The sequence below is a fragment of the Epithele typhae genome, assembly GCF_022376455.1.
Source record: "Epithele typhae strain CBS 203.58 chromosome Unknown BXZ73scaffold_2, whole genome shotgun sequence".
Lineage (NCBI taxonomy): Eukaryota > Fungi > Basidiomycota > Agaricomycetes > Polyporales > Epitheliaceae > Epithele > Epithele typhae.
In genome coordinates, this window is record NW_025954193.1 from 1,564,616 (window position 1) to 1,588,478 (window position 23,863).

Here is a 23,863-nt window from a genome sequence, read left to right on the forward strand (position 1 = left end):
TGGAATGAGCTTCGTGTTCAAACGAAGTAGTTGTCAACATGGGGAGGAGTTCGTGCATCGATCTGCGTACCTCCGTGTGCCAGGTTCGCAACCCAGGCTCGAAGCGCCCACGTCATCCGAGCGCGCCCGAGCAGGCCTGAGCTAACTTCGGGCTGATAAAGTTGTCAGCGTTCGAATGATGACGCTTACACCGCGATAAGTCGGATAACTGCAGCTGCGGACGGATGCACCAAATATTCATTCTGCGCCGATTACACAACAACAGTAAGCTCTTAGGTAAAAGGGAATGTACAAAGGAAGTAGGTGTCGCTCGGGCGGTGACGGTCCCCCCGCCCGTTCTCAAGATTCCAACGTTCGTAGTTTCAAGCCTGAAGCCCAGTTCCAGAAACCCTTCCGAAACTATTTAAGCAGAGGCGAGCGGGACAAGGCGTCCGACCCTTACGGCCACGCGTCCGAGCACGTCCTGTCCGGCCGCTTGCTGTTCCGGCCCTTGCACTCCATCTTGCCGCAGTCCTGGCACGGGTTGTTGCAGAACGCCCGGCCGCCCTTGCCCTTGCACTCGTTGCTGCCGCACTTGCAGCAGTGACGCACGCGCTTGTGCAGCGGCTCCGACAGCCCGGGGTCCGGCGTGCCGTCGACGATGGAGAACGTGCGCTTCAGCGTCGCGGGGGCCTGCGGCTCCGGGGGCTGCGACCACTGCGGGTACGGGTACGGGTACGGGTACGCCGGGTACGGCGCCTGAGGGGGTGGGGGCGCAAAGGCGTAGTGGGGAGGAGGGTGCGGCTGCGGCTGGGACTGCGGAGGCGGAGCGACCGGCGGCGGTTGTGACGGAGGTGGCTGGGACTGGGGCGGGGGCGGGGGACCGGCGCTGGCGCTGTGGTGTCCGTTGGGGGAGTGGTGTTCCTGCGAGTCGCTGGGGCCTGCTTCAGGCATCTGCGACGGTCCCGCGCCGTCGCCGTCCGGAACTCCACTGTTCGCGTTCCACGCGTCCTGGAACTCCTCGGTAGATTGCTTCAACGGGAGACGAGGGTCAGAGGGGATATTGCGACGAGGAGACTAGATGCTCACATCCTTGTCTGCGTTCAAATCTCCTTCCACCTGCTGAGAGTCATGTTGCTCATCGTCCTCGTCGTCCATCCCCTGGTCCGGCTCCTCCTCCTCGTGCTTGAACGACATCGAAGTGTAGTCAAAGTCGGGCACCCCGACCTGGATCGCGCGCACAATGTCGAGGATGGCCTCCTTCCGCAGCCCCGCGCGGACGCTCGCGCGCACCATGTTCCACAGCGACGTCGACACGCCCATCCCCTGCCAGTTCCAGATCTCCGGGCCGCTGCCCAGGTCGGGGTTCCCCTGCAGCAGCAACGCCGGGAACTCGTCCTTCAGCTTGATGGGCAGCGCGCGCAGGACCGTCGCGTCCGTGCTAGCGTACTTGCGGCCTTGGTTCCCCGTCTGCGCCATGCATGCCGGGCTCGTGCACACGTACTCGCAGCCAATCACAAAGAACGGCTTGCCGAGGTCGTACACCTTGATCGGCCCCGACGAGATGCGACCGCGGTTGGCCAGCGGCAACGCGCACACTGGGCACCCGATCCCGTTGAACACCAGCGGCTGCGGGTCCCAGTAGACGAAGCGGTGCTCGGAGGGGATCCGCGCGGTCGACGCGGAGGCGGTGAGGGAGAAGTAGACGGGCGACGACGGAAGCCAGAACGTCTTGAGGATGGAGTAGAGCGACGGGATCGACGGCGCGGCGTTCTTGCTGTTCGGCGCGAGCGAGATCAGGTGAGACTTGAACGCCTCCTCGACGCTTGGGCCGGCCCCTGAGACGGGGTTAGGGGCCTCGAGAGCCTGCACGAGCGCGTGCAAAAACCGGTCGGGTCGCGTCCGCGACATCTCGCCCCAGTCGTCCACGTGTAGAGATGGGTCGATTGGGAAGACGGCTGGGCGGCCAGGACGCACGGCCATAGGGGGGGCTGAAGCCGAGCCCCACGCGGGGTCTGCGACCGCGAATGGAGTCTGGTGGGCGGGGGACCGGGTTGGGAATCGCAAGACAAAGACGTTGAAGAAGGTACTCACGGCATATGGGTACGTGCCCGTTGGCGACGTCTGAGGACCGCTGGCAAATGACCCCGGAGGACGCTTCCGGGGACGGCTGGGACGGCGAGGACCAACTGAACCTGCGGGCAGACCGTCTTTACGTGGGCGTCCTACGGGCCTCTTGATCTTTGGCGGCGCGTTCGGGTCGACCGGTTTTTTGCCGCTACCTTTTGGACGACCGGGCTTTCGCTTGACGGGTTGTTCGGGGACTCCCGGAGGGGCACCCTCGACGCCAGGCTGTTGGGGAGGCTGCGGGGGACCCATCAGAGGCATGCCGTGGTGATTGAGGTCGGCCGGGTTGGCTATATGCGGGTGCTGGGCATGCTGCTGTGGGTCGCCGTTCGGTGGACTACTCATAGGCTGAGTACCAAGGGTGCTGGAGAGACTGTGCATTGAGCTCGCGTCGGCCATGGTGGGGGCGTTGCCAGCGAAGGAGGTCTGCGTGGCATCGTGTGTGGTGAGCGACGGGGAGCAGGCGAGGAGAAAGAGGAAGAGGACGCGGCGGGAGTGGCAGAATTGTGGATTTAGCGCACCGAAGTTTGGATTTGGGGAGGGGGACCGAATTTGAACGTATGTAAAATATTGAAGGAGAGCGTTGATGGAGGAAGGGTTGGATTCGCCCCCATTCGCCCTCTCCTCGTATTTGTAAAAGGAAACCATTTCGGCCCGGATCACGGCAGAAACCCTTTATTAGGGTTATTGCTCGCTCCCTTTCGAATGCGTTCGCCTTGAATAGACCGTCCATCCCCAGAAAGCTCAATTCTTGAGACCTCCATTTACAACACCGAGGCCTAAGTATGTATCAAAAGCCGGGGTTGCATCTCATCAGGTTGGTGACGATCCTGACTGAATCTGGAACCCCTGGGGCCTGGCCAGACCACAACCTCTGACCTCAGGGCTGAAGTACTGAAGTACTGACGGGTAACCTACAGCGACCAGTTACGCGGGCCCACGTCAAGAGGAAAGGCTTGGAGGTCGGAGGTCGGTTGACAAGCGGAGCGATTCTCGAGCGATTAATTCTCCGTTGCCGAGCGTGTGATGATCGCATTAATGTGGCCGGGTTCCTGAGACTTATTCTCCTTCACTCTCGGACCCGCCGAAATGAGCAGCAACGACTGCTGTCGTGAAGGCGGAGCGAGGGACACGTCAAGCGGAAACGAGGGTGCCTATGACGGGGCTCAGCGCTCAGGAACGCGTGCCAATGGAGCCGACTTCATCGCTTCAAAGCTTCACCTTCATGCATCATGACTTCTGAAATCGTGCACAATTACCGCGGGTTCGTCGCAGAAGGCCCGCGCCCATAGGGCCAGATTTCTTCTCATGCAGCGAAGCGGGGTCGAGGCGGGCTGAGAGCGGACTCCGTGAGTCTCGTAGCGGATGGAAGGACACACCGGGAAGTTTTATGCGGTTTGGAGGCGTCGAGCCCAATCATCCGACAGCTATTGGCGGGGTCTGTACGCGAATCCCGACGTGCGCCCGGCTACGATGGCCGCGGCACGCCTCCACCTGCCTCCACGCGCGCATGGTCGCAAGCGGTGGCCGTCGTGCGAGTGGAGGTGCTCGCATCAAAGAAGGCGTGGAAAGTGCAGCGAGCGATAGCCCGGGACGGAGTCGGAGCCTCGGAGAAGAAATCGAGGCGCGGTTGTTCCCATGGCGGCAGCCAGATCTCGAGTCTCGGCGAAGGATGCCGCCTTCGAGTTTGGTGGTGGCGCACTCCATCACGGATCGCGCTGACGCTTTATATTTCTCCACTCCACCATTGCGCGCACAACCATCCCGTCTCCGCCCTTCGGCGCCCCCTCCCTCGTCCTCCCCTCCTCCCCCTCGCTTCCCCCGCTACCTCGCGGCCCACCACACTCCTTAGTCAACCGACGCTCCTTCCTCCGAGCCCGCCATGTTGTCTGCCATCCCCGTCCTCGCCGCTCTCGCCACCCTTGCCCCGGTCGCGAACGCCCACGTCGGTTCGTCCCTCCGCACCCTCCGAGCCCGCATCACCCGTCTCAGTCTCTTCCTTAGCGTTCTGGCACAACTCTATGTTCGGGTTCAATGTCACCGACAACACCTTCAGCTATGACAATCGTCCCCAGGTTCCGTTGTACAGCATGACCTACGACCAGTGGTGGCTTGTAAGCGCCCGTTCTTCCCTTCCTCCTGCGCAGTTGCCCACCTCAGAACCTTTAGCACGGCCACAAGGATTACCCTCCTGATGCAGGCGCTTTCTTCGAGCTCCCCGCCAACGGTCGTGTCAACACCGAGCTCTCCTGTGATAAGGGTGCTACTAGCTGGTATGCCTCCTCTCAGGGGTGAGTTGCTTCCATCGTCCAATTGCCCAGCCCACTCTGAAACCGTACACAATAGCGGCAACGTTGGGTACGGGAGCAATTCTCCCTGCCCCGGTGCCCAAACATCTGCTTTCCACACCACCGGCGAGGACGACGTCAAGGGCTGTGCCCTCGCCATCGCGTACAAGTCCGATGTAAACGACCTCAAGCCTGACGATCTCGTCGTCTTCTCCGTCAACCACAAATGTGTTTGGACGCTCAACACCGAGTTCGAAGTCCCCCAGCTGCCTGCCTGCCCGGATGGTGGCTGTCTCTGCACCTTCAACTGGATTCACTCGGTCAGTCTGATTCAAAATCCTGATCTCTGTATGTCCTGACTGGTGTGACTACAGATCGACAGCGGTTCTGAGCAGAGTTGGTTTTTAAACCGCCTACTTCGTTGGTACGGTACTAACGCAAACTTATCTTAGTCTACCAGAACGCCTTCAGGTGCAAGGTGACCGGCGATGTTGGCACCAAGGCTCTTGGCACCCCCGCTGTTCCCCGTCGCTGCGGTAGCGATCCCAGCGAGACCCTAGCCACAGCCAACCCAGGCAACTGTACCGTCGGTGCGAAGACTGCCATGTACTGGTACCAGAAGGATGGCAACAACGTTAGTCGCGCCGCACATACTAGTTCTCGTTCGCCATTGACATTGCATCCATTTAGATGTTCGAGGACACCTACCACGCGCCCTACTACAACGACCTCTACGGTTTCTCTGATGGCCCTCAGACTGACATCTTCGAGAATGGCGTGATTGCCTCTCTTGCCTCGTTCGGCGTCTCGAAGACTGCTTCTTCGACTAACGCTGCTACCTCGACGGCTGCGACAACAGCTAAGGCTGCTACCACCACCGAAGCTGCGACGACTACCAAGGCTGCCACCACGGCTGAGGCTACTTCTACGAAGGCTACCACCACGGCTGAGGCTGCTTCTACGAAGGCTACTACCACTACTGAAGCTGCTTCTACGCAAGCCGGCGATGTGAAAGTGGCATCTACCTCCTCCGAGGCCGCATCCACGTCCGCGACGGCGAGCTGGTTCGTCCTAGTCCAGGCCTCCTGTCTTCATTCAGCTAACTGTCTCTCGCACAGCCGCCGCCGCTCGTCCGACGCCCGGAAGCGTGACCTCGCGAAGAAGCACGCGCGCCACTTCGCTGGCCACCACTAAGCCGCGCGCATCGCCTGTAGCCCTGGCAGTCGCGCGCAATGCGCTCTGCATGACCATACCCACGTGCGCGGCCGGGTCCCGTACGCCTTCGTTATCGCCGTACATGCTCTTACACGTAAATCCCCCCGGCTCGGAATTTCGCTCTTTAGATCTCCCGCTCGTTGTTCCCCTCCCGCTTTCCCTTCGCCCCCCACCCCGTTTGCTCCCATGCTGGTCCCCCGATGCCGCCTCTGCGACATGTTACCGGCTGCAGCGCGCGCCCGCCATGGGACCGACGCGCCAGGGTGCGCGTCGTGGGCGCGAGAGCGCTGTCAGCTCGCAAGATAGTGTAGATACACTTCCGCCCTCTCTGTCTCTCTCGACTCTGAACCTGCCGCTTGATGTTTAGCGTTTTCTTCACTGTGCTGTAGTGAAGAGGACCCCCGTGCGCTGGCGCGTGCGGGCCGTTGTTGTTTCTGTGAACACAATCGAAAGCATACTGTTGACTAATGGGCGCGTGCAGGTGTGAACGTTGACCCGGGCAGCGCGTTGTCGCAGGCGAATCAGGTGCGTGCTCGAGCACGTTCGGTGTCTGTGCATGTGAGACTTGAGTGCCCTTGCGTGGCTTTGACGATATACTGTCTGACAAGTATAGGATGAGGAAACATGGTGAGTGGCACGCCCATTTTGCTATGCCAGATATCTGATCCGCTTCTGTTCCCAATCGAGCTCTGGACGATATGCTTGTGACTCCGGAGAAGTCCCCAGTCCTCTCATCACATGACAGTGACACGACGCGACGCGTTACCGGTGCCCGCACCGTTGCGCCGAGAGCGAGGTTTCCCGCATGCGAGTCGTCCATCCCATGACCGCACCGTGTCCCTGCCTCCCGGTCCGCCTGCGCAGATCGTCCCTCGCTACCCTCTTCCGTATGATGGCGGCCCGCGCACGTCCGTCGCCCCCACGCCGTTAAAAGACGGGTCCGAGGCTTGGCCGGGGGGTCGTATCCAACACCAGCCTCCCCACCCCCGGCCTCCACCTCCCGACTCTCCTCCCAGCTCTCCCGCCGAACCCGCTCTGCAAAAAGAATGTCGGTCGTCGCCCCCATCAAGGCCTCGCTGAACCGCATCGCGTTCGTCACCGGCGCCGGCCAGGGCATCGGCCGCGCGATCGCGACGCGCCTCGCGCGCGACGGGTACGACGTCGCGATCGCGGACATCCCCCCGCGCAGCAGAAGGTGGACGAGGTCGTCGCGGAGATCAAGGCGCTCGGGCGCGACGCGATCAGCGTGCAGGCGGGTGAGCACGCTGCCCTCTGCCTCGCTGGTGCTGGACTTGGCCTGACTGCGCGCGCGCGCGACCCCTCCAGACGTGCGCGAGCCGAAGCAGATCGAGGCGGCCATCGCGGAGACGGTGGAGAAGCTCGGGCCGCGGCTGTACGTGAGCGTCGCGAACGCGGGGGTCACCCAGGTCAAGCCGCTGCTCGAGTGCACGCCGGAGTACGTCCCCCCCCCCCCCCCCCGCCGGGCGTCGCGTAGGGGAGCTGACGTGACGCTGCTGCGCAGGTGGATCGAGAACGAGGTTCGGATCAACCTGCTCGGGCTCATGAACACGCACATCTTCGCCGCGAAGCAGATGGTCAAGCAGGGCACCGGCGGGCGCATCCTCGGCGCGGGCTCGATCGCGTCGTACCGCACCGCGGAGAACCTCGGGCCGTACGGCGGCACCAAGTTCGCCGTGCGCGGGTTCACCGAGGCCGCGGCGAAGGAGTGGGCGCAGTACGACATCCGCGTGAACGGTGCGTGGCCGTGCGTGCTCGCGTTCGCTTGGGTGCTCATCGTCGGCCAGCGTACGGCCCTGGGATCGTCGACACCCCGATGTGGGACCACATCGACCGCGAGCTGGCGCGCATCGTGAGTCGCCCGCTTGTGTGCATGATCCTGACGCTCAGGTGCATGTATCCGTCCACAGGAGGGCATCTCGGTTGGAGAGGCCAAGGCGCAGCGCGTGAAGAAGGAGATCAAGCTTGGGCGCATCCAGGAGCCCGAGGACGTCGCGAAGCTCGTCTCCTTCCTCGTCTCGGAGGAGGGCGAGTACATCACCGGCCAGACGATCAAGACTTGCGGCGGCGCGTCGCTGTAGATGATGGTGTGGCGCATGGTATATCGTCTGTGGGTTGAGCAATGAGGCTACATATCTGGACTCCGGGGATCTAGGGGCGAGGCCGCCGGCCTGCGTCCAGCGATTGACTGCGCCGAGTTTCACTGGTGGGTTGTTGAATTCATGGATGGTGTACTAGCGGAACTTGGCGCTCTCTCTCAGAATCTGTACTGTTCAATAGATGTGTATGTTGTATTTTAAAATCCGAGTCTTGTTTCTTCGTTTCGGCTTTGCGATTCCGACGCCATTTATCGGGATGCGTCTAAGCATCGTACTTGGATATTGAGTGAACATTCAGCCAGGAGCCGGTAGAAGGTAGTAGCAGTACTAGCGTGTACATGTCGAGATAGGGAGTACGGACCCAACGGTTTCAACACGGTCTCAGAGCTGCTATCAGGCCGAAGCTTATCGCTAGCTGAGGGCCTCGCGCGCCTGCAATCTCCAGCAAATGCCGCTTTGCTCCCTCCCACCACGCTCCATCTTCGTCGCGCCCCGATAACGTTACCGGCTCCTATAAATCAGACGAAATGCTTCAACCGTGACAGAGCGTCTTCCGACCCTCCTCCTACCCGCTCGCCCTCCCCGGTCCGCCCGTGAACGCCTGCGAGGGAAGCACAGGATGACCTCCGCGATCGAGAAACTGTCCGCGTACGCGCGCCCGTCGGCGTGGGCACTCGAGCCAGAGTCCTCGACGTTCGCGCCAAGCTCGAAGTGGTCGAACAAGGACATGGACCCCGTTCCGCCCCAGAAGGTGCGTCCGTGCGTGTTCCGTTTCTCGCGCGAGGGGTTGACTGGCCGTGCGCGGATCGCAGCGGACGTGGTCCACCTTCAACTACGTCGCGTACTGGGTCTCGGACGCCACGAACTCGGCGGTGTGGGAGCTCGCGTCGAGCATGCTCGCTATCGGGCTGTCATGGTGCGTGCCCGTTCCGTTCCGTCTCCCGTGCCAAGAATACTGGCCCCCCCTTTCCTCACCTCTTTCCTGGGGAGACTCTGCGTGGTCACGAGCTAGCTGCATCAGGAGTGCTGACTTAGATGTCTGCGCAGGCGTCAGGCGCTGCCCGCGATTGCGGTCGGGCACATAATCATCTCGGTGGTGATGGTCCTCAACGGCACTATCGGAGCACGGTTGCACGTCGGTTTTCCGGTCCTCAATCGGTCCTCGTTCGGGTTCTGGTTCAGCTACTTCAGCGTCATCTCGCGTGTCATCCTGTCCATGTTCTGGTTCGGCATCCAAACCTACACCGGCTCGGAGTGTGTGTACCAGGTGCGTGCAGTGTCCAGTTGAAAGTATGGCTATGTTGTATTAACGACGAGCTGCGATAGATGTTGAAGGCGATCTGGCCGTCTCTCGCTCGGTTGCCGAACCACTTACCTGAGAATGCGAACATCACGACTGCAGGTGAGTCGAGCTCTATACTGATGTCATACTACGCGGAGTTAACGCAGCGAACAGGAATGATGTGCTACTTCTTGTACTGGCTCATCCAATTTCCTTTCATGCTCATCTCGCCGCAGAAGATTCGATGGCTCTTCGTTGTGAAGGTCTTCATCGTCCCCCCCGCATGGCTCGCCATGCTTATCTGGGCGTTTGTCAAAGTCCCGGCGAACAAGGGCCTGTTCGACCAGCACTCGTCGCTGTCGGGCAGCGCGCTGTCGTACGCATGGCTGAATGCGCTCAACAGCGCCCTCGGAATCTACTCGACGCTCGCGGTCAACATCCCCGACTTTACGCGTTACGCGAAGAACGAGAAAGCGTAAGTGATCGTAGTTCTGCGAACGGCGATGCGATGTTCTGAACACGTGTCGCAGGCAATACGTCCAGCTCATCATCATCCCCGTCATGTTCACGCTCATCGGGTTCACCGGCATCGCGGTCACCTCCGCCGGCATGGTGCTCTACGGGAAGGTGCTCTGGGACCCGCTCACGCTGATCAACGAATGGGACAACCGCGCGGCGGCCTTCTTCGCCGCGTCCTCCTTCCTCCTCGCCACCCTCGGCACGAACATCTCCGCGAACTCGCTCTCGGCCGCGAACGACATGACCGTCCTCTTCCCGCGCTACATCGACATCCGGCGCGGCCAGGTCCTCTGCGCGATCCTCGGCGGCTGGGCCCTCGCGCCCTGGGAGATCCTCGCGAGCGCGTCCGGCTTCCTGTCGTTCATGAGCGGCTACAAGGTCTTCCTCGGGCCCTTCGCGGGGATCATGGTGGCGGACGTGAGCGCGCGCGCGGTCCCCTCGTGCGCCCGGCTTCGCTGACGGTCCCGCACACAGTACTGGATCGTGCACAAGGGCAAGGTGGACGTGCCGTCGATGTACCGCCCCCACGGCCGGTACCGGTACACGGGCGGCTTCAACTGGCGGGCGGTCGTCACGATCCTCGTCTCCGTCCCGCCGAACCTGCCCGGGCTCATCAACTCGATCAACCCGAAGATCGCGGTGGGCGGGGCGACGAAGGTCTTCAGCTTCGCGTGGCTGTTTGGGGTACGTGTGCGACGCGTTCTTCCTCGGGTGGCATGCTCACGTGGTGCGCTAGTTCTTCGTCTCGCTGGTCGTGTACTCGGTTCTCTCGTTGGTGTGGCCGGCGGAGGAGACGTTCATCGAGGAGGCGATCACGAGCGAGGACGCGGACGCGGTGAGCGAGAGCTCTTCCCACGTCGAGAAGGGCGTCGACGCGGATGCGAGGGCTGCGTAGATCGAGAGTCCCCAGGCGTCGTAAAGACGCTTTGGATCTATTATGTGCTTCTACTCTATAACCTGGGGTAGGCGGGTGGTTTGTTGTGGGTCGTTGTATGATAGTCTGAGCATCACAATTAGACTTCCTCTTTTCCCCTCGCCGCGCCGGGGCCTGCGTCGCAAATTTCTATCGATCCATAACATTCGCCCAGGCCGCCGTTGGTTGTTTCCGACGTAACTTTTTCTGCAGCACCTCGGGCCTATGCCTAGCGCTGTTGCGCTCACGTACTACAGACCGCAAGGTGAGCGGAATGGCAAGCCATTGGACTCATTCTCATCTTGAATTTAATGAACAGGAGTATGAAGTTCCGATATTCTGGATTCGAGGCAAAAACACTCGAGCAGTGGACACGCGATATTCGCGATCCCGAAACATATCGAAGACTCATGGTCCTCAACGATGTGAATGCCGGGTTTCAAGGTGTGTACTTACGTCGTCCGTGGTGATTGGAAATGAATTGGGTTATAATTCTTGTGATAGCGGGCGGAGTATGTCGCTAGCATGACATCCCGCAATGTGCGCTCCAGACAGAATAGGGTGCGGCAAGCATCTGGGAACAGATACAGATGGTCCGCAGTTTCCAGCCCGTGTCCGAACCGCGACTGCGGACGGTTCGGATGTAGCCTGAGGGGTGCGCATTCAGCGAGGAGGCGATTCCAATGCTGGCCGAAGGTGGTGAGTGCCACCCCCTCTCCCTCACATCCGAAGTCCCTAGGGCGCGGGGCGCGGGTACAGCGCGAAACATGCCGTCTTTTGACCCCGTTCCGACCTCCTTAGCGTCCGGCGTACAGGGGTTCGAAATGTCCCCGGAGCAGTATAAAGGCAGGGACATTTCGCCCTCAATCTCCATCCTCACAACTTTTATCTTCTACACGTTCGCTCTTCTACACATACTTCTTTCTTCAAAACCTACTTCTATCTTCAACTTCTTCCATCATTTATAGCGCAGGACGCCACTACTTAATCACCTTCAAGCACATCTCTTGACCCTTTCAGGTATGTTTCGCTGTGCTCATCTCGGCATGCGCATATGCTGACACCCTGCGTACTCTTCCAGCCGACCGCCATGTCGTCCACTCCCTCCTTCTCGTCCCCCTCCCCTTCCCCCACCCTGGTTGGCCTACTCGTCTCCGAGTCCTCTACCAACTCCTCCGCCTCCGCCTCCCCGAACCGCGGCCTGAACAAGAATGCGCTCCGCGCGCTCTTCCAGTGCGCCGACGTCCGCGCGCGCCTCCGCCTCCTCCGCGGGATCGCCGACCACGCCGGTCAGCGGCCCTCCCTCCTCCGCCCCACCAACGCCCGGCGGATCACCTCCAGTCTCCCCCGGTCCTCCGCGTCCCCCCAAGTGGAGGAACAGGGGTGGGTCGCCGAGAGCCCGCAGTCGGTCTGGGCGGACGACGAGGACGAGGAGGCGGGGAACGATGCGGACACGGAGTCCGACTTTGACGACGACGAGCCTGAGGAAGAGGACCTCGACGATAGCGACGACAGCGAGGCCGCCGCAGCTGCCGCCAGCGACGAGTACAACGATATCATCGTCTACAGCGTCGGCAAGGACGTCGAACACGACAACGACAACGACGACACCGATGACGAACACGACGACACCATCGTCTGCGGCGTCGGCGAGGACGAGGACGTGCCCATCCACCGCTACGCGGCCCGCGAGATCTTCCAGCAGACCCTCGAGGCCATGACCCACTTCATCTCCACCCTGGAGGAGGAGGAGACGGAGGAGATCGAGCCGAGGACGAACCACGCCGCCACCACGACCACGACCGCGGCCATCCGCACCCCACCGATTTGGGACGGCCCATCGAAGGACGACGAGGTGCTGGGCCGGGCGGCGCGGACGCTGCCCGCGTCGTTCCGCCGCACGCCTGGTGCCCCCAGGGGCTCGCACTCGTTCCTGCTCTCGCTCGTGTCCCCGAAGATCTACGCGCCGATCCCGGTCCCTGCGTGGGCGCGGCCTCCCAGCGTGATCGCCGAGCTTGAGGCCGAGGTCGAGGAGGTGGTGGAGCGCGAGGTCATTGGGCTCGGGTTCCCGGCGTTCTGCTTTGTGGCTGGGGGTTTCTTCAGCGAGGCCTGAGCCCATCTTGGACACGCAACTGGACTGTTACGACACGGACGTTGTAATGTGCTGTGCTATATTGCTTTGTTCATTGTACTGTATGAAACACACATAGATCCCGGATATTGTCTACGAATATAATTCTACAGTTTCAGCCAATCAATCCGCTAGAGAGCCATCGTCCAGTGTACTATATACGCGACATCATCTCAAGCGTGAAGAGCAGAATACATGGCAAATGGGTAATCAAAAGAGTGGGAGCAAACAGGGTATACGCACTAACAGAACACAATCGTATCTTCCAAAGCCCCTCAGCGCCGCACCCACATGGTGCGGTCAGTGCTTTGTCTCTTCTCACTCCTCGCCTACTTGGTCTTGCTCGCCGGCTCCGAGGCACTGCTCGCAGGGACGTCCTCCACGAACCGTCCCCGGTCAGCCGAAGGTTTAGTCGGTGGTGGGTCCGCCGCCGCACCCTTCTCCTTCTTGCTCCCGCCCTTACTGCCGCGCCGCAACCAGTTGGTGAGCCCGCGCTCGGGCTTCTTGCCCGGCACGACCTCGTCGGCCTCGCGGCCGGCGCCAGGACGGACCGTGCCTGGGTCCTCGGCCCGGGCGGAGTCGACCTGAGGAACTCGTCGCCGCGGATACGGAGGAACTCCTCGAGGAGGGCGGCGTTGCGCGAGTTGGCCTTGTAGGTGGCGAGGACGATATCGCCGACGAAGGGGATGAGACCGACCGCGGCGGAGACGGCGTTGTTGAGCAGCATCTGGCGGAGGAGCCAGCTCGGGATCCTGCGCGTGGGCGTAGCGTTGTATATATTTAGGAAGAGGCATTTAGGAAAGAGGGCGCGGGCGATGGGTGGCGTCAGTGAGAAACGAGGCGCGGGAGAGAAAGGGAGGAGCGGGACGCACTCTGCTTGTCGCGCCTTGCGAACGACGAGGAAGTAGTTGAGCGACGCGTCCGCGATGTCGCCCGCGCCGGGAATGATGCCTTCATGAGACGGTAAGGCCTTCGCCAGATGCGGGGGAGGAAAAGCACGCACCGATGATGAACGTCCACCCGAACCGCATGCCGCATATATTGAACCCTTTGTCCAGGTAGTGCGCACGCCGCTGGACGGAGCGCAGGATCTTCGCATCGCGCTTGGACAAACCGGGAGGTGTAGCGCGCTGGTCGGACGGTTGGATTATAGACATACGGGGATCACGAGAGGGTAAAAAACACGTACGGTGCGCCGCTTCTGGCGACCCTTCTTGTCTGTGTAGGTCTCGTATAGCGGGTCTGTGGGGGTATAGTTCTTCAAGTTGCGCTCAAAGACCTTGCGGCCGGCGGTGATCGCGAGGTTGGACATGGGAGGCGGCCAAGAAAGAGAAGAGAGGGAGCAAGGCTTGGCAGAAGGAGGTGGGCAGAGGTGTGGTGTGGGTGCTGGTCGGGCTTCGCAGGTGCTTTTGAGACTGGGGCTTGGGCGCTGACCTCGCCTGACGTCACTTCGCACAGCAGACGCCGAGCCACGAGCACAGCGCTCGGCGCCTCGCGACGTCCGAACGGGCGGCTCATCCTCCCATCGTCGGGATGGATTTCACGCCGGTATCACACTTGGAAGACAGCAATATAGCTCGTTATAGGTCTATAGTTGTGGAAAGCATGCGGCATCTATTTATGGTTCGTACAGTAAAACAAGCTAAGCAACACAGTAAAGTACAACATCCGTTTTGTATGTGTGGCGGAAATCATATCAATCTGAATCACCAAATACATCCTCGGAATTGGTCGAGGGATCCTCAGAAACGCTCGAGGGCTCCTCGGAAATGCTCGAGGGTTCCTCAGACGTATAGTCGAAACCCGAGAACCCTAGCCCAATGATCTCGCGGTCCTCCTCGGCCTCGGCCTCACGGGCAGCTGCGGCAGCAAGGCTCGCCCACGCGGGGACCAAAAACGGCGTGTGGATCTTGGGGGAAATGGGCGAGAGCACGCCCGAGGGCAGGAAGAAGTGCGGGCTCGTGTCGGCCGCGGGTGCGCCAGGCGTGCGGCGGAACGGCGCGGGGCGGGTGCGGGCCCGGTCCACCACCTCGTCCTCCTCCGACGGGCCGTCCCACGTCCAAGCCGACGCCTTCGACTCCGTCGACTCCGTCGCCTCTGAATCTTCCAGGTGGGTGGAGATGAAGTTCATGAGGACCTCGAGGGCCTCCCGGAGGATCTCGCGGGCCGCGTCGCGGTGGATGGGCACGTCCTCGTCGCTGGCGCTGCAGACGACGGCGTCGTCGTGTTTGTCGTCGTCGCCGCCGTTTTCGTTGTCGCTGTCGCTGTGGTCCTCCGAGTCGTCACCACAGTTGGACTCGATGTCGGCATCATTGCCCGCCTCGTCGTCCGCCCATACCGACTGCGGGCTCTCGGCGACCGCTTCCTGGTCCTCCACGTCCGCAGGAGCGGGGTTCTCTTCGACCCCCAGCGTGGGAGAGCGCGGGGGGAGCGCGGGCATGGAGCGCGGTTCGTGGACGGGCATCCGCCGCACGATAGGGCGGGGCATGGGGATCTGTCGGCCGCCGTGCGCGACGCCCTGGCGGATGTGGCGGTGGTGGATGCGGGACCCGGCGCTGCTGAGGATTGCGAGGAGCTGGTGCTTGTTTGGGCGGTGGCTCGGGTTGGAGGCGAGGGAGGCAATGGCGTGGGCTCGAGTGACGACGGGGCCGGCGGGGGCGGACGAAGAGCAAGTTGCAGGAGTGGACGACATGTTTGTACTGGAAGAGCAAGCAGGTCGTCAGTAAATGCGCATGTTGGAGAAGCAGCCTGGAGTAACATACCTGAATGAGCGGAGAGAGACGTAGTTAAGTTGATGGACCGATAGCACACTGCGCTGAGAATTTGGAGGAGGGTTTGGAAGAAGCGAAGGGAGAGATAGATGTGGAAGTAGAGAAGCAAGTGTAGAAGAGATAATGTGTGAAAGATGAAGGCTGTGGAGAATGTAGGTTGGGGGCGATATGTCCCTACCTTTATACTGCTCTGGGGACCTATCGAGCTCCTGTACGTTGAGCCTCTAAGGAGGTCGGAGCGGGTTGAAGAATACGGCGTGTTCTGCGTTCTATCCGCTCCGGGCTCCTTAGGGACTTCGGATGTGGGGGCGCGGAGACACTCACCAGTCTTTGGTCGAGATTGCAACCGTGGCCGTGTCGGCTCTCCTGGCGGCACCTTCAATCCGCAGTCCTCAGGCTGCATCCGAACCCGAACTGCGGGCGGTTCGAATGCGGCCTGGGTGCTGCGTACGTTCCTATGGGCAGACTCGTCGTAGTCAATTGCGAGCCTAGGCCCCACGTGCATTACAGCCACGTGCGTCTTTGGTTGAGTATAGCTGCGGCCTTTCGCAAACACCGACTATCCGGCGGCCCTCGACGACGAACATACCATGTAACAATGCAGAAGGATCACGGGAGCGGAGGCGCGTTTCCTCTACGGCCGCGGTTTTTTCGCCACGCCCAATGAAGATACCTGCAGCTCTTCGCGGTCAGAAGCCTGCGCAAAACTTGCGTGATGATGATATAGATATGCCTTGCTTCTGGATCTCTCCCTATAGTCGTACATCACCATGTCTATGGAGAAGTTGTAAGAAACTTGTGCACAGCGAGGACATGACGACCCAAGGCCGAACAGTAGATCAACGACGGCGTCCGAGGCTACCCATCATTGATGCGAAACTTGTTCGAGGTTGCTGCGCGGCCTCGCTCACCTTGACGGGCGAGAGTTCGGTTGGGATATTCAGTCCACCTTCTCCCTAGAGGGCAATCAATAGATCAGTATCCGATATCCAACGACGAGCCATCGTCATGAATTGCTCACGTTGAGAGTGCCGTTCCACTGGAAGGTAGTTGCTTGTGAGGTCGAGAAGAGGTTAAGCTTCCGTTTCTTCTTCGGCGCCGTCGAACCATCGTCCTCGTCCTCGGACACTGCCTGCTTCCCCTTAGCCTTGGGTGGTCGTCCCCGCTTCTTCGGCAGGGGGCGCTCTTCATCGTCATCAACGGCAGCTGGCTTCTTCCCGCCTCTTTTGGTCGCAGGTGCGTCCGAGGCCGAGACTGAATCCGCCTTGGTCTTGCCCTTCTTGGCCCCCTTGCCAGTAGCCATCGAACTCGACTCGATGACCTGCACGTCGCTGTCATTGGCGTCGTCAACGGTGGTGGACTTCTTGCGCGCCTTCTTCTCCTTCCCGTCCTCCTTCCCGTTGCTCTTGTCTTTGTCTTTGGCCGTCTTCGGCTTCGGTTTTGGCTTTAGAGCCACTTCCTCGACATCGTCGTCAGACTGCTGTGCCCGCGCCTTGTCTTTTGTTCTCGCAGCCCCCTTGTCTTTGCTCTTCGACTTCGGCGGCGGCTGGATTACTTGAATGTCGTCGTCGTCATCGTCCTCTTCGGTGGGCGGGGGTGCGGCCTTGACCTTGGATCGTTTCTTCGGAGCTAATGCGGACTCCTCCTCCTCTTCGTCAGATACTGGAGGCGCACGCTTTGACGGGCTCTTTGTCTGTCGACGCAATTTGTACTCCGATTGAATAAGGTAAACAGATGTATACGTACCTGCTTTCGTGGTTTAGAGCCCGAGGCCTCGTGGACATTGCCGGCTCGTTCCTCAAGCCCCTCTATGCGTTCCTTGAGTACCTTTAGTTGCGATTTGAGTTTCTTGTTAGCCTCCTCTATCTCCCGGAGATCGTTGGTCGCTTTATCAGCGTCGCTCTGAGCCTGCTCGGTCTCAGCCTGAAGTTGCCAATTAGTATTAGTAACGACGCAGAAAGTGTAACATGAACTTACCACATGCGCATCCCAAGCTTCTTTATACTTCTCGATCTTGCGCTGTCCCTTGTCTGCTCTGGCCGTCTCGCTTGCCAGCTGCTTCTCAGCCTCCGTCTTGTCTCCCTCCAGCTGCCGCGTCTTCAGCTCCAGCTCCATACGACTCTTGCGCAGCGCTTCGACCTCGGAGTTCTCGCGGTTCTCGAGGTTCACCCACTGCTGGATCTGGCGGTTAAGACCGGTGACCTTGGCCTCCGATTCGATGTACTTCTTCTCTAGATCGGCATTGGTGGTCTTCAGAGCCTCGAGCTGCAACGACGCCCTTTCCAGGCTTTGCGTCGTCCGGTCCGACGCCGTCGTCAGCGTCGCATGCTCCGCACGCAAAACAGCGAGTGCATCCTAGATCGTCCAACCACCTCAGATGCAGTCACTCGCCCCGGCGACAGAGCCACTCACCTCTGCTTGCTCTTTCTCTTTCACCGTCCTCACCTGCGCGGCCGCCCCTTCCTTCAGCCTCGCCGCCAGCTCCTGACACCGCGCCTCCAACACCGCCGCCGTCTCGCTCGCCGCCTCCCTCCTCTCCTCCTCCTCCGCCGCCCGCTCCTCCACCTCCCTCGCCCGCTCCCGCTGGAGCGCCGCGATCCTGCCCTCGAGCTCGAGCTCCTTCGCCTGGAACATCACGAGCTTGTAGTCGCGCAGCAGCCGCGCCTCCCTCTCCCGCCGGAGCACCCCCCGCGCCGCGAGCCCCGCCGCGCGCTCGCGGTCGAGCAGCCCGGCGGTGCGCAGGTGCGCGACGCGGTGCGCCGCCTGGAGCTCCTCGCAGCCCGCGCGCCACTCGTCGCGCTCCGCCGCCCAGCGGTCCCGCGCGGCGGCGGCGGCGGTGGCCCCGCGCGTCTCCGCCGCAGTCACTTCGCCGCGCAGGCGTTCGATCGTGTGCTCGAGCGTCTTGGTTTTGGCGACGAGCTCTGTGATGTGCTTCTGCTGCGAGGCGACCATGGCCTCGTTTGGGTCGGCGTTGGAGGAGGAGCGGAAGACGCCTAACATGGTGGCAGGCAGGTGAGAGTTGCAAAAAGGAGGATTGTGAGGTGGGGCCCGTGCACAGGTGTAAACCAAGAGAGAGGGTGCCGCCGGAAGATAGAGGGGCGGGGGACAAAGGGGACGCAGGATTATGCACTCACGAGTACATGAGGATGAGATGCAAGGAGGAAAGGCGCCAGTCGGGTCACTCAACGCGTCGAAGTCATGTGACTTATACGCCCACAAGCGCTGCGGTAGACTGGGTGCATGCAAATATTCCAGGATTGTGCGCGGCACAAGGGAATCAAGCAGAACATGGTACACAGAATGCATTCAAGACAGTGCATCTAGCAGCAACCACAGAATCAACCTGATATCTATGACATGAGCGCATAACGATAGCACAGCACCAACGAAAGCATACATTCTAGGTATACAAAATGCAAGAAAGATCCGGCCTCCCAAGAGATACAGCAACTAATCGTAGAAGATCGTAGATCGCGCGCTCGACGGCCCCATCGTCGTACAACAAGACACAGAACATATCACTAACCGAATGCGTGTCCGCCTGCGGGTTTACTTCTTGCCGCCCTTCTTGCCGCCCTTCTTGCCCTTGCCGCCAGCACCGGTGTCGGCCTCAGACGCAGCACCCGACATGGCGGCGGAAGCGGCAGTGCCCTTCTTCTTCTTGGTCTTGACCGGAAGACCCCACTCCTCCTCCATCGACACCTCAGCCGCCTTCTTCACAGCATCGGCCGCGTCCGGATCCTCGTTCGCGTTCTTGCCCTCCTCATTGTCAGTCTGCTGGTCCCTGGCTTCCTCAAATTTGTCCTCGGCATCGGTCCCATACGCTTCGCCCTCACCGAACTGATGTTGCGTTGTACCACCACCGAGCGGGCCGCCATCGAAACCGCCGCCGAAGCTGAAGCCGCCGCCGAACAAAGCATTCGCAGCATGCGCGTTCGCGTCCGCAACCTCGCCGTTGGCCCAATCGGCCGGCGCCGCAGCGTCCGCGAGGCCTGCCTGCGCAGCGGCGTGGTCAGCGTCGACCACCTCTTGGGCAGCGCGGTCCGCCTCCTCTTGAGCCTTGCGCGCGTCCTCCTCGCGTTGCTGCTTCTTCGTCAACTTCTTCGCTGGCCCTTTCTTCCTCGCTGACACTCCCCAAGCGTCATCCTCCTCGACCAGCTCGGCGGCCTGATGGGCGGCGGCAGCGGTAGCAGCGGCGGCCTCGTCGTCCTGGCGCTTCTTCTCAGCTTCCTCGGCTATGATGCGCTGGCGGTCCTGCTCCGCGGCCTCCTCCTGCCTGTGCTGCTGCTCCTCCTGCCTGCGCTGTTCCTCCTCTTGCCTGCGCTGTTCCTCTTCCTGCCTGCGCTGCTCCTCCTCGCCTGCGGCGTCGTTGCCGCCTCCGCCTCCGCTCCAACCACCCCAACCGAGTCTGCCCCAGCGGCTGCCACCCGTCCCGTTTTGTGCGGGCGCAGCGGGAGCCCCCGGAGAGGGCGTGGGGGCCGCGGCAGGGGGCGCGGCCGCGTTGCTGAACCCGAAGCTGGCCGTGCTGTTCGCAGCCGCGGGGTTCTGCCACGTCGGCCCGGAGAGGAAGTCGGAAAAGAGACCCTGACTTGTTTGGGCCGCGTTCTCGGTCTCGAGGACGGGGGTTTGCCAAAGGTCTGCCATGGGTGACATGGCGCCGACGGGGGCTGCAGGGGTTTCGCCGAAGGCAGGCAACTCGCCCGGCATGGGGTCTTCGTTGAAGCCGCCAGGAGGACCGCCCTGCGGAGGGCGCGAGAAGAGTGTTAGTCTTCAAAGGCATCTCACAATGAGAATGTACTTACAGCACCGAAGTCGCCGAAGAGAGCGGAAGCAGGCGGCGGCGGGGCCGCGTGCTCGTGTTCGAACACCGCGGCCGGGGGCTCTTCGACGGGAGCCTCCTCGGGCTCGAGTGGAGGCGTCATGGCGCGCGGAGTCGCAGCCTTCGAACGTCCCTTCGGGGTGGCGGCTTTGGACGTCGCAGGCGTCGGGAGCTTGGACCCTGCGGCGGTGCCAACCTTTGAAGCAGCCTTAGAGCCCCAGGCGGGAGTCGCGGCCTTGGAGCCCCGGGCTGGCGTTGGGGGCTTGGAAGCTGTAGGGATCTTGGAGGCCGTCGACGCCGCACGAGAGGGCGTCACAGGAACCGGGGCCGGTTCTGGCTCTGGCTCCAGTTCTGGCTCCGGAGCGGACTCGACGAGGGCGGGGAGAGGAGCGGGAGGCCCCGACGGAGTCACCGTCGCATACGAGACAACTGATGGCGGACGGGGCACCGGCGGCTCATGAGGGGCAAGAGGTGGAGGAGTGATGATGGGAGTCTGCATGCTCGAAGCCGTTGGGGGAATTCCATAGATCCCCGGTGTCTGCGGGACGGATAGTTGCTGAGGCGGAGATGGCATCTTGGGTGTGTGGGGCTTCGTCTCGCGGTGCGACGGCGCGTGCGAGTAGGATTGCGACGGTGCGTGGGACGGATGAGCCGAGAACGCATTGAAAGGCGGCTGCTCCGCGAGCGGGGACGACACGCTGGGCGCTGATCCCCAGATAGCGTTAAGCTGCTCCCCGAGATGTGTGGTGCCGCTACGACCAGACTCGGCGGAGCGGCCAGAGATGTTGACGGAGCGGTCTCCGGAGCGCATGGGCTCGGGAACAGGCGGGCCTGAACGGGGTGTCGGTCCACCGGACATCTGGAGGTCGCGCGAACGGGACTTTGAGTGACTCGACGACGAAGCAGAGCCCGTCCGTGAACGCTCCGCTTCCAAGCCACGAGAAGCGACGGGGGACTCGAGAGGTGGGGGCGCAACTCGGGGGGAGGCGTAGGCAGAGGGGCGCCTGCTGTTGTCGCGTGTCTGCGGCTGAGAGACGGAGCGCGACGGTCCAACACGGTCCGATGGCGTGGAGAGAACAGAGGCGTTGTCTTCCGGAGAGCTGTCGGGCTCGTCCTCTTCTGCACGGTGGCCACCCTCATTGTACACGATAGAGGCAGGACCACTGCAAAAGCCGATTAGCGTAAACTGTGAGTAAGGACCAACTTGCACTTACTACTTCGTCTTGCCGTTGTCGACCCACTTGATGCGTGCCTTGAACTCTGTTAGACCGAAGTGGATCTCGATGCTGAACACAATCGTCCAGTACTGCTTCCCGCTACGGCTCTGCTTCGCCTGCGCACTTCCCGACAACGGGGACAGGTCTGCGCGGACGTAGCACAGCGTGGAGAAGTCGTCGGAGGACCGATGGATCCATTTGGGGATGTCGTCGTTGCCACGGTAGCACCAAATCTCGACTTCGAAGACGGAGAGTGTGTTGAGACTGGTGACCTCCGTGCAGTACTTGCGGCTGAAGACGTTGGACTCCTTAACCTTGACCCCACGAGCGAGGATGCAATCGAAGGCGTCGGGGAGCAAGCGCGGGCCGGAGGGCATTTCGAAGAGACGGTGCTTGCGAGAGACATGCTCTTCGTCTTTCGAGTCGTACTCCCGCAAGAACTCGACACCGTACACGAACTTCGAGATCCGGGCATTGACATGATGATCACAGTAGAAGCCGATTGCCCCGTCGGCGACTGCTTTCGACCTACGTTTTGGGTCAACGTATGCGCCAAAAGATTTGGTTGCAGTACCTACGTTTGAGTGTCAGGTCGGCTCACAGTGACTTGCTGAGGGGTTAGACGCTCTTGCAGCTGCGCGAAAAGCCAGGGGCTCGCGGCGAAACCACCCACGAGCCACACAGACTTGACGGCTCCACCCGACGCTTCGATCTGAGACTTTATCGACAGTACCGCCGACTCGATTGAAGGCTCGAAGAGTGCGGCGACCTCGGCACTATCATGGGGCGAAGCTTTAATATGTACCTGAGCTGCGCAAGACGAAGTACGCACCCGGTCAACTTGAGCTGCCCGCTACGAATGCCCGCGCTCAAATCCTTGTCGAGAGGAGAGCCGAAAGGGACGAATTGTAGCGTGTTCTGCTCGCGGAAGAGGCGTTTGGTGGTCTCGTCGAATCGCTTGGTGATGTGCTCCAGAGAGTCGGGTGTCCCGTACTTCGAGTTCCGAAGTTTTTCTGCAGGGCAAGTCAACGAGGGTCCTTCCAAGCACGCATATAACGAGCTCACCTTCAAAGAACGCACGCGCTCGTCGACTGACAAACACGGAGCCAGCGAATACACCTGGATAGTCGGTTAGAACACTGCTGGGCCCATGAACGCAAACGCTCACAGTCTGGAGGGGCAATCTCCTCGATGACAAGGGGTGCAGTTGCGCGGATAGCATACGAGCTGATGTCGAGTGTTCCTCCACCAGCGTCGGCGACGATAAACCCGTGACCGGACGAGTTCTAACGCGACGTTAGCGACAACGTCACCGCAGCGATCGTGATCGAGCTCACCGACAGTACGTCCGCGGCGAGCCCATTGAGTACACAGGCGTGCAAACTCGCCTCGCCCTCCGTCACGAAACGTATCCGCGCACGACCCTCATCCGTGTCGGTGATGAGTCCTCCGTAGACCGCGGCGCGGCGCATCTTCGCTTGTTGCGCGCCCTCCCAGCCGTTGGGGTGAGAAAGGACGAGCTGGATGTCGGGTTCAACAGCACGCCAGAGGCCGGCGCCGTTCGCGTGGGTGTCGATGATGAAGGAACGCGTACACCGGAAGAGATAGGACAAGAAGTCGCCGAAGACATCGACGGCGGTCTTCCCATGGGGCAGAGGTGCTAGGCGCATGCCGTTCATCTTCAGCTTCATCGTCTTGGGCCGCAGCCGGAGCTTAAAACTTTCGCGAGCGTTGGTGAGCGCGTCGGCGTGCAGATAGTGGGACGTACAGTTCGGCCTTGCTCCAGCCTTCGTCCTCGGCCTGTGCGATGGCCGAGGCACCCTCCGCCTCCGCGCCGGCCGCTCGCATCTCGCCATTAGAGTCATAATACATTATAGAAGGAATCTTGGAGTTGCCTGCGACATGTTCTTGACCGGGGAACCTTGATTGTGTTCAGCCACGAGCGTGAAGGCCGGGAGAGTGAAGAGCGCTCACCGGGTTACACCGTGGATCTTGGGAACATCGCCAGGCTCGAGGATGGCATACGAGACACCGCTGAATGTCGTGCCGACGTCGAGGGCGATAACGAGGGAGCGAGTGTTGCCGATGTACGGCTTCCGGGTGCCAGTGGCCGACTTCATGGGGTCGTGGGGGGTCGTGCCAGTGAGGGATTAGGGATATAAGCGGGGAGATAAAAGAGAGGGTGGCTCGGGGACGTGTGGGAGCTTATATGGCCGCTCCTGCGGAGGAGGGGAGGAGAAGCAGCACATGTTCTGAATCTTCGTCCGCAACGTGCATACGGCATCCCAAAGTGGCAGGAGGTGCCCGGACAATGGTGCGATACTCCTTACATAAGCAACACGCTGTTCGTGGCATGCATCGTCGACTCCGGCCCTTGTCACTGTGGCTCGTCCACCTGCTCAGACGGGTACCCTGCTCCGTCAGGAGATGAAGATCGCTCTGCTGTGAGTCATCGGGACAATCTCGCGTAGGTCTGCGCTCGCCC

General features: G+C 61.2%; 7 protein-coding genes across 7 annotated transcripts; 3 read left to right on the forward strand and 4 right to left on the reverse strand.

Moving 5' to 3' along the window:
- Window positions 1-438: 438 nt before the first annotated feature.
- Window positions 439-2,505, reverse strand: BXZ73DRAFT_38176 (uncharacterized protein; the record flags this gene model as incomplete). The annotated part of the gene is made up of 3 exons (XM_048018135.1): window positions 439-1,011; window positions 1,069-2,013; window positions 2,074-2,505. The coding sequence occupies 3 exons, from the start codon at window positions 2,503-2,505 to the stop codon at window positions 439-441; spliced, it is 1,950 nt and encodes a 649-aa protein (XP_047883427.1).
- Window positions 2,506-3,988: 1,483 nt separating this feature from the next.
- Window positions 3,989-5,588, forward strand: BXZ73DRAFT_96427 (uncharacterized protein; the record flags this gene model as incomplete). Its single annotated transcript, XM_048027075.1, has 8 exons — window positions 3,989-4,055; window positions 4,111-4,220; window positions 4,276-4,397; window positions 4,453-4,714; window positions 4,769-4,790; window positions 4,847-5,028; window positions 5,085-5,458; window positions 5,513-5,588. 8 exons carry the CDS (start codon window positions 3,989-3,991, stop codon window positions 5,586-5,588), a joined length of 1,215 nt encoding a protein of 404 aa, XP_047883428.1.
- Window positions 5,589-6,655: 1,067 nt separating this feature from the next.
- BXZ73DRAFT_96428 (NAD(P)-binding protein) lies at window positions 6,656-7,708 on the forward strand (the record flags this gene model as incomplete). Its single annotated transcript, XM_048027076.1, has 6 exons — window positions 6,656-6,769; window positions 6,799-6,865; window positions 6,936-7,065; window positions 7,132-7,364; window positions 7,415-7,479; window positions 7,538-7,708. The coding sequence occupies 6 exons, from the start codon at window positions 6,656-6,658 to the stop codon at window positions 7,706-7,708; spliced, it is 780 nt and encodes a 259-aa protein (XP_047883429.1).
- Window positions 7,709-8,345: 637 nt separating this feature from the next.
- BXZ73DRAFT_38758 (NCS1 nucleoside transporter family) lies at window positions 8,346-10,422 on the forward strand (the record flags this gene model as incomplete). Its single annotated transcript, XM_048018246.1, has 8 exons — window positions 8,346-8,477; window positions 8,539-8,642; window positions 8,774-8,993; window positions 9,053-9,128; window positions 9,183-9,483; window positions 9,539-9,944; window positions 10,002-10,211; window positions 10,264-10,422. 8 exons carry the CDS (start codon window positions 8,346-8,348, stop codon window positions 10,420-10,422), a joined length of 1,608 nt encoding a protein of 535 aa, XP_047883430.1.
- Window positions 10,423-12,900: 2,478 nt separating this feature from the next.
- On the reverse strand, window positions 12,901-13,883 carry BXZ73DRAFT_96431 (uncharacterized protein; the record flags this gene model as incomplete). Its single annotated transcript, XM_048027077.1, has 5 exons — window positions 12,901-13,127; window positions 13,181-13,323; window positions 13,444-13,522; window positions 13,575-13,701; window positions 13,761-13,883. The coding sequence occupies 5 exons, from the start codon at window positions 13,881-13,883 to the stop codon at window positions 12,901-12,903; spliced, it is 699 nt and encodes a 232-aa protein (XP_047883431.1).
- A 2,298-nt stretch (window positions 13,884-16,181) lies between these two features.
- On the reverse strand, window positions 16,182-18,342 carry BXZ73DRAFT_37902 (uncharacterized protein; the record flags this gene model as incomplete). Its single annotated transcript, XM_048018095.1, has 5 exons — window positions 16,182-16,298; window positions 16,364-17,035; window positions 17,089-17,265; window positions 17,320-17,697; window positions 17,755-18,342. 5 exons carry the CDS (start codon window positions 18,340-18,342, stop codon window positions 16,182-16,184), a joined length of 1,932 nt encoding a protein of 643 aa, XP_047883432.1.
- A 3,032-nt stretch (window positions 18,343-21,374) lies between these two features.
- On the reverse strand, window positions 21,375-23,498 carry BXZ73DRAFT_38991 (uncharacterized protein; the record flags this gene model as incomplete). Its single annotated transcript, XM_048018293.1, has 8 exons — window positions 21,375-21,906; window positions 21,957-22,154; window positions 22,211-22,391; window positions 22,444-22,497; window positions 22,535-22,664; window positions 22,725-23,097; window positions 23,147-23,299; window positions 23,353-23,498. 8 exons carry the CDS (start codon window positions 23,496-23,498, stop codon window positions 21,375-21,377), a joined length of 1,767 nt encoding a protein of 588 aa, XP_047883433.1.
- Between the last annotated feature and the right edge of the window lie 365 nt (window positions 23,499-23,863).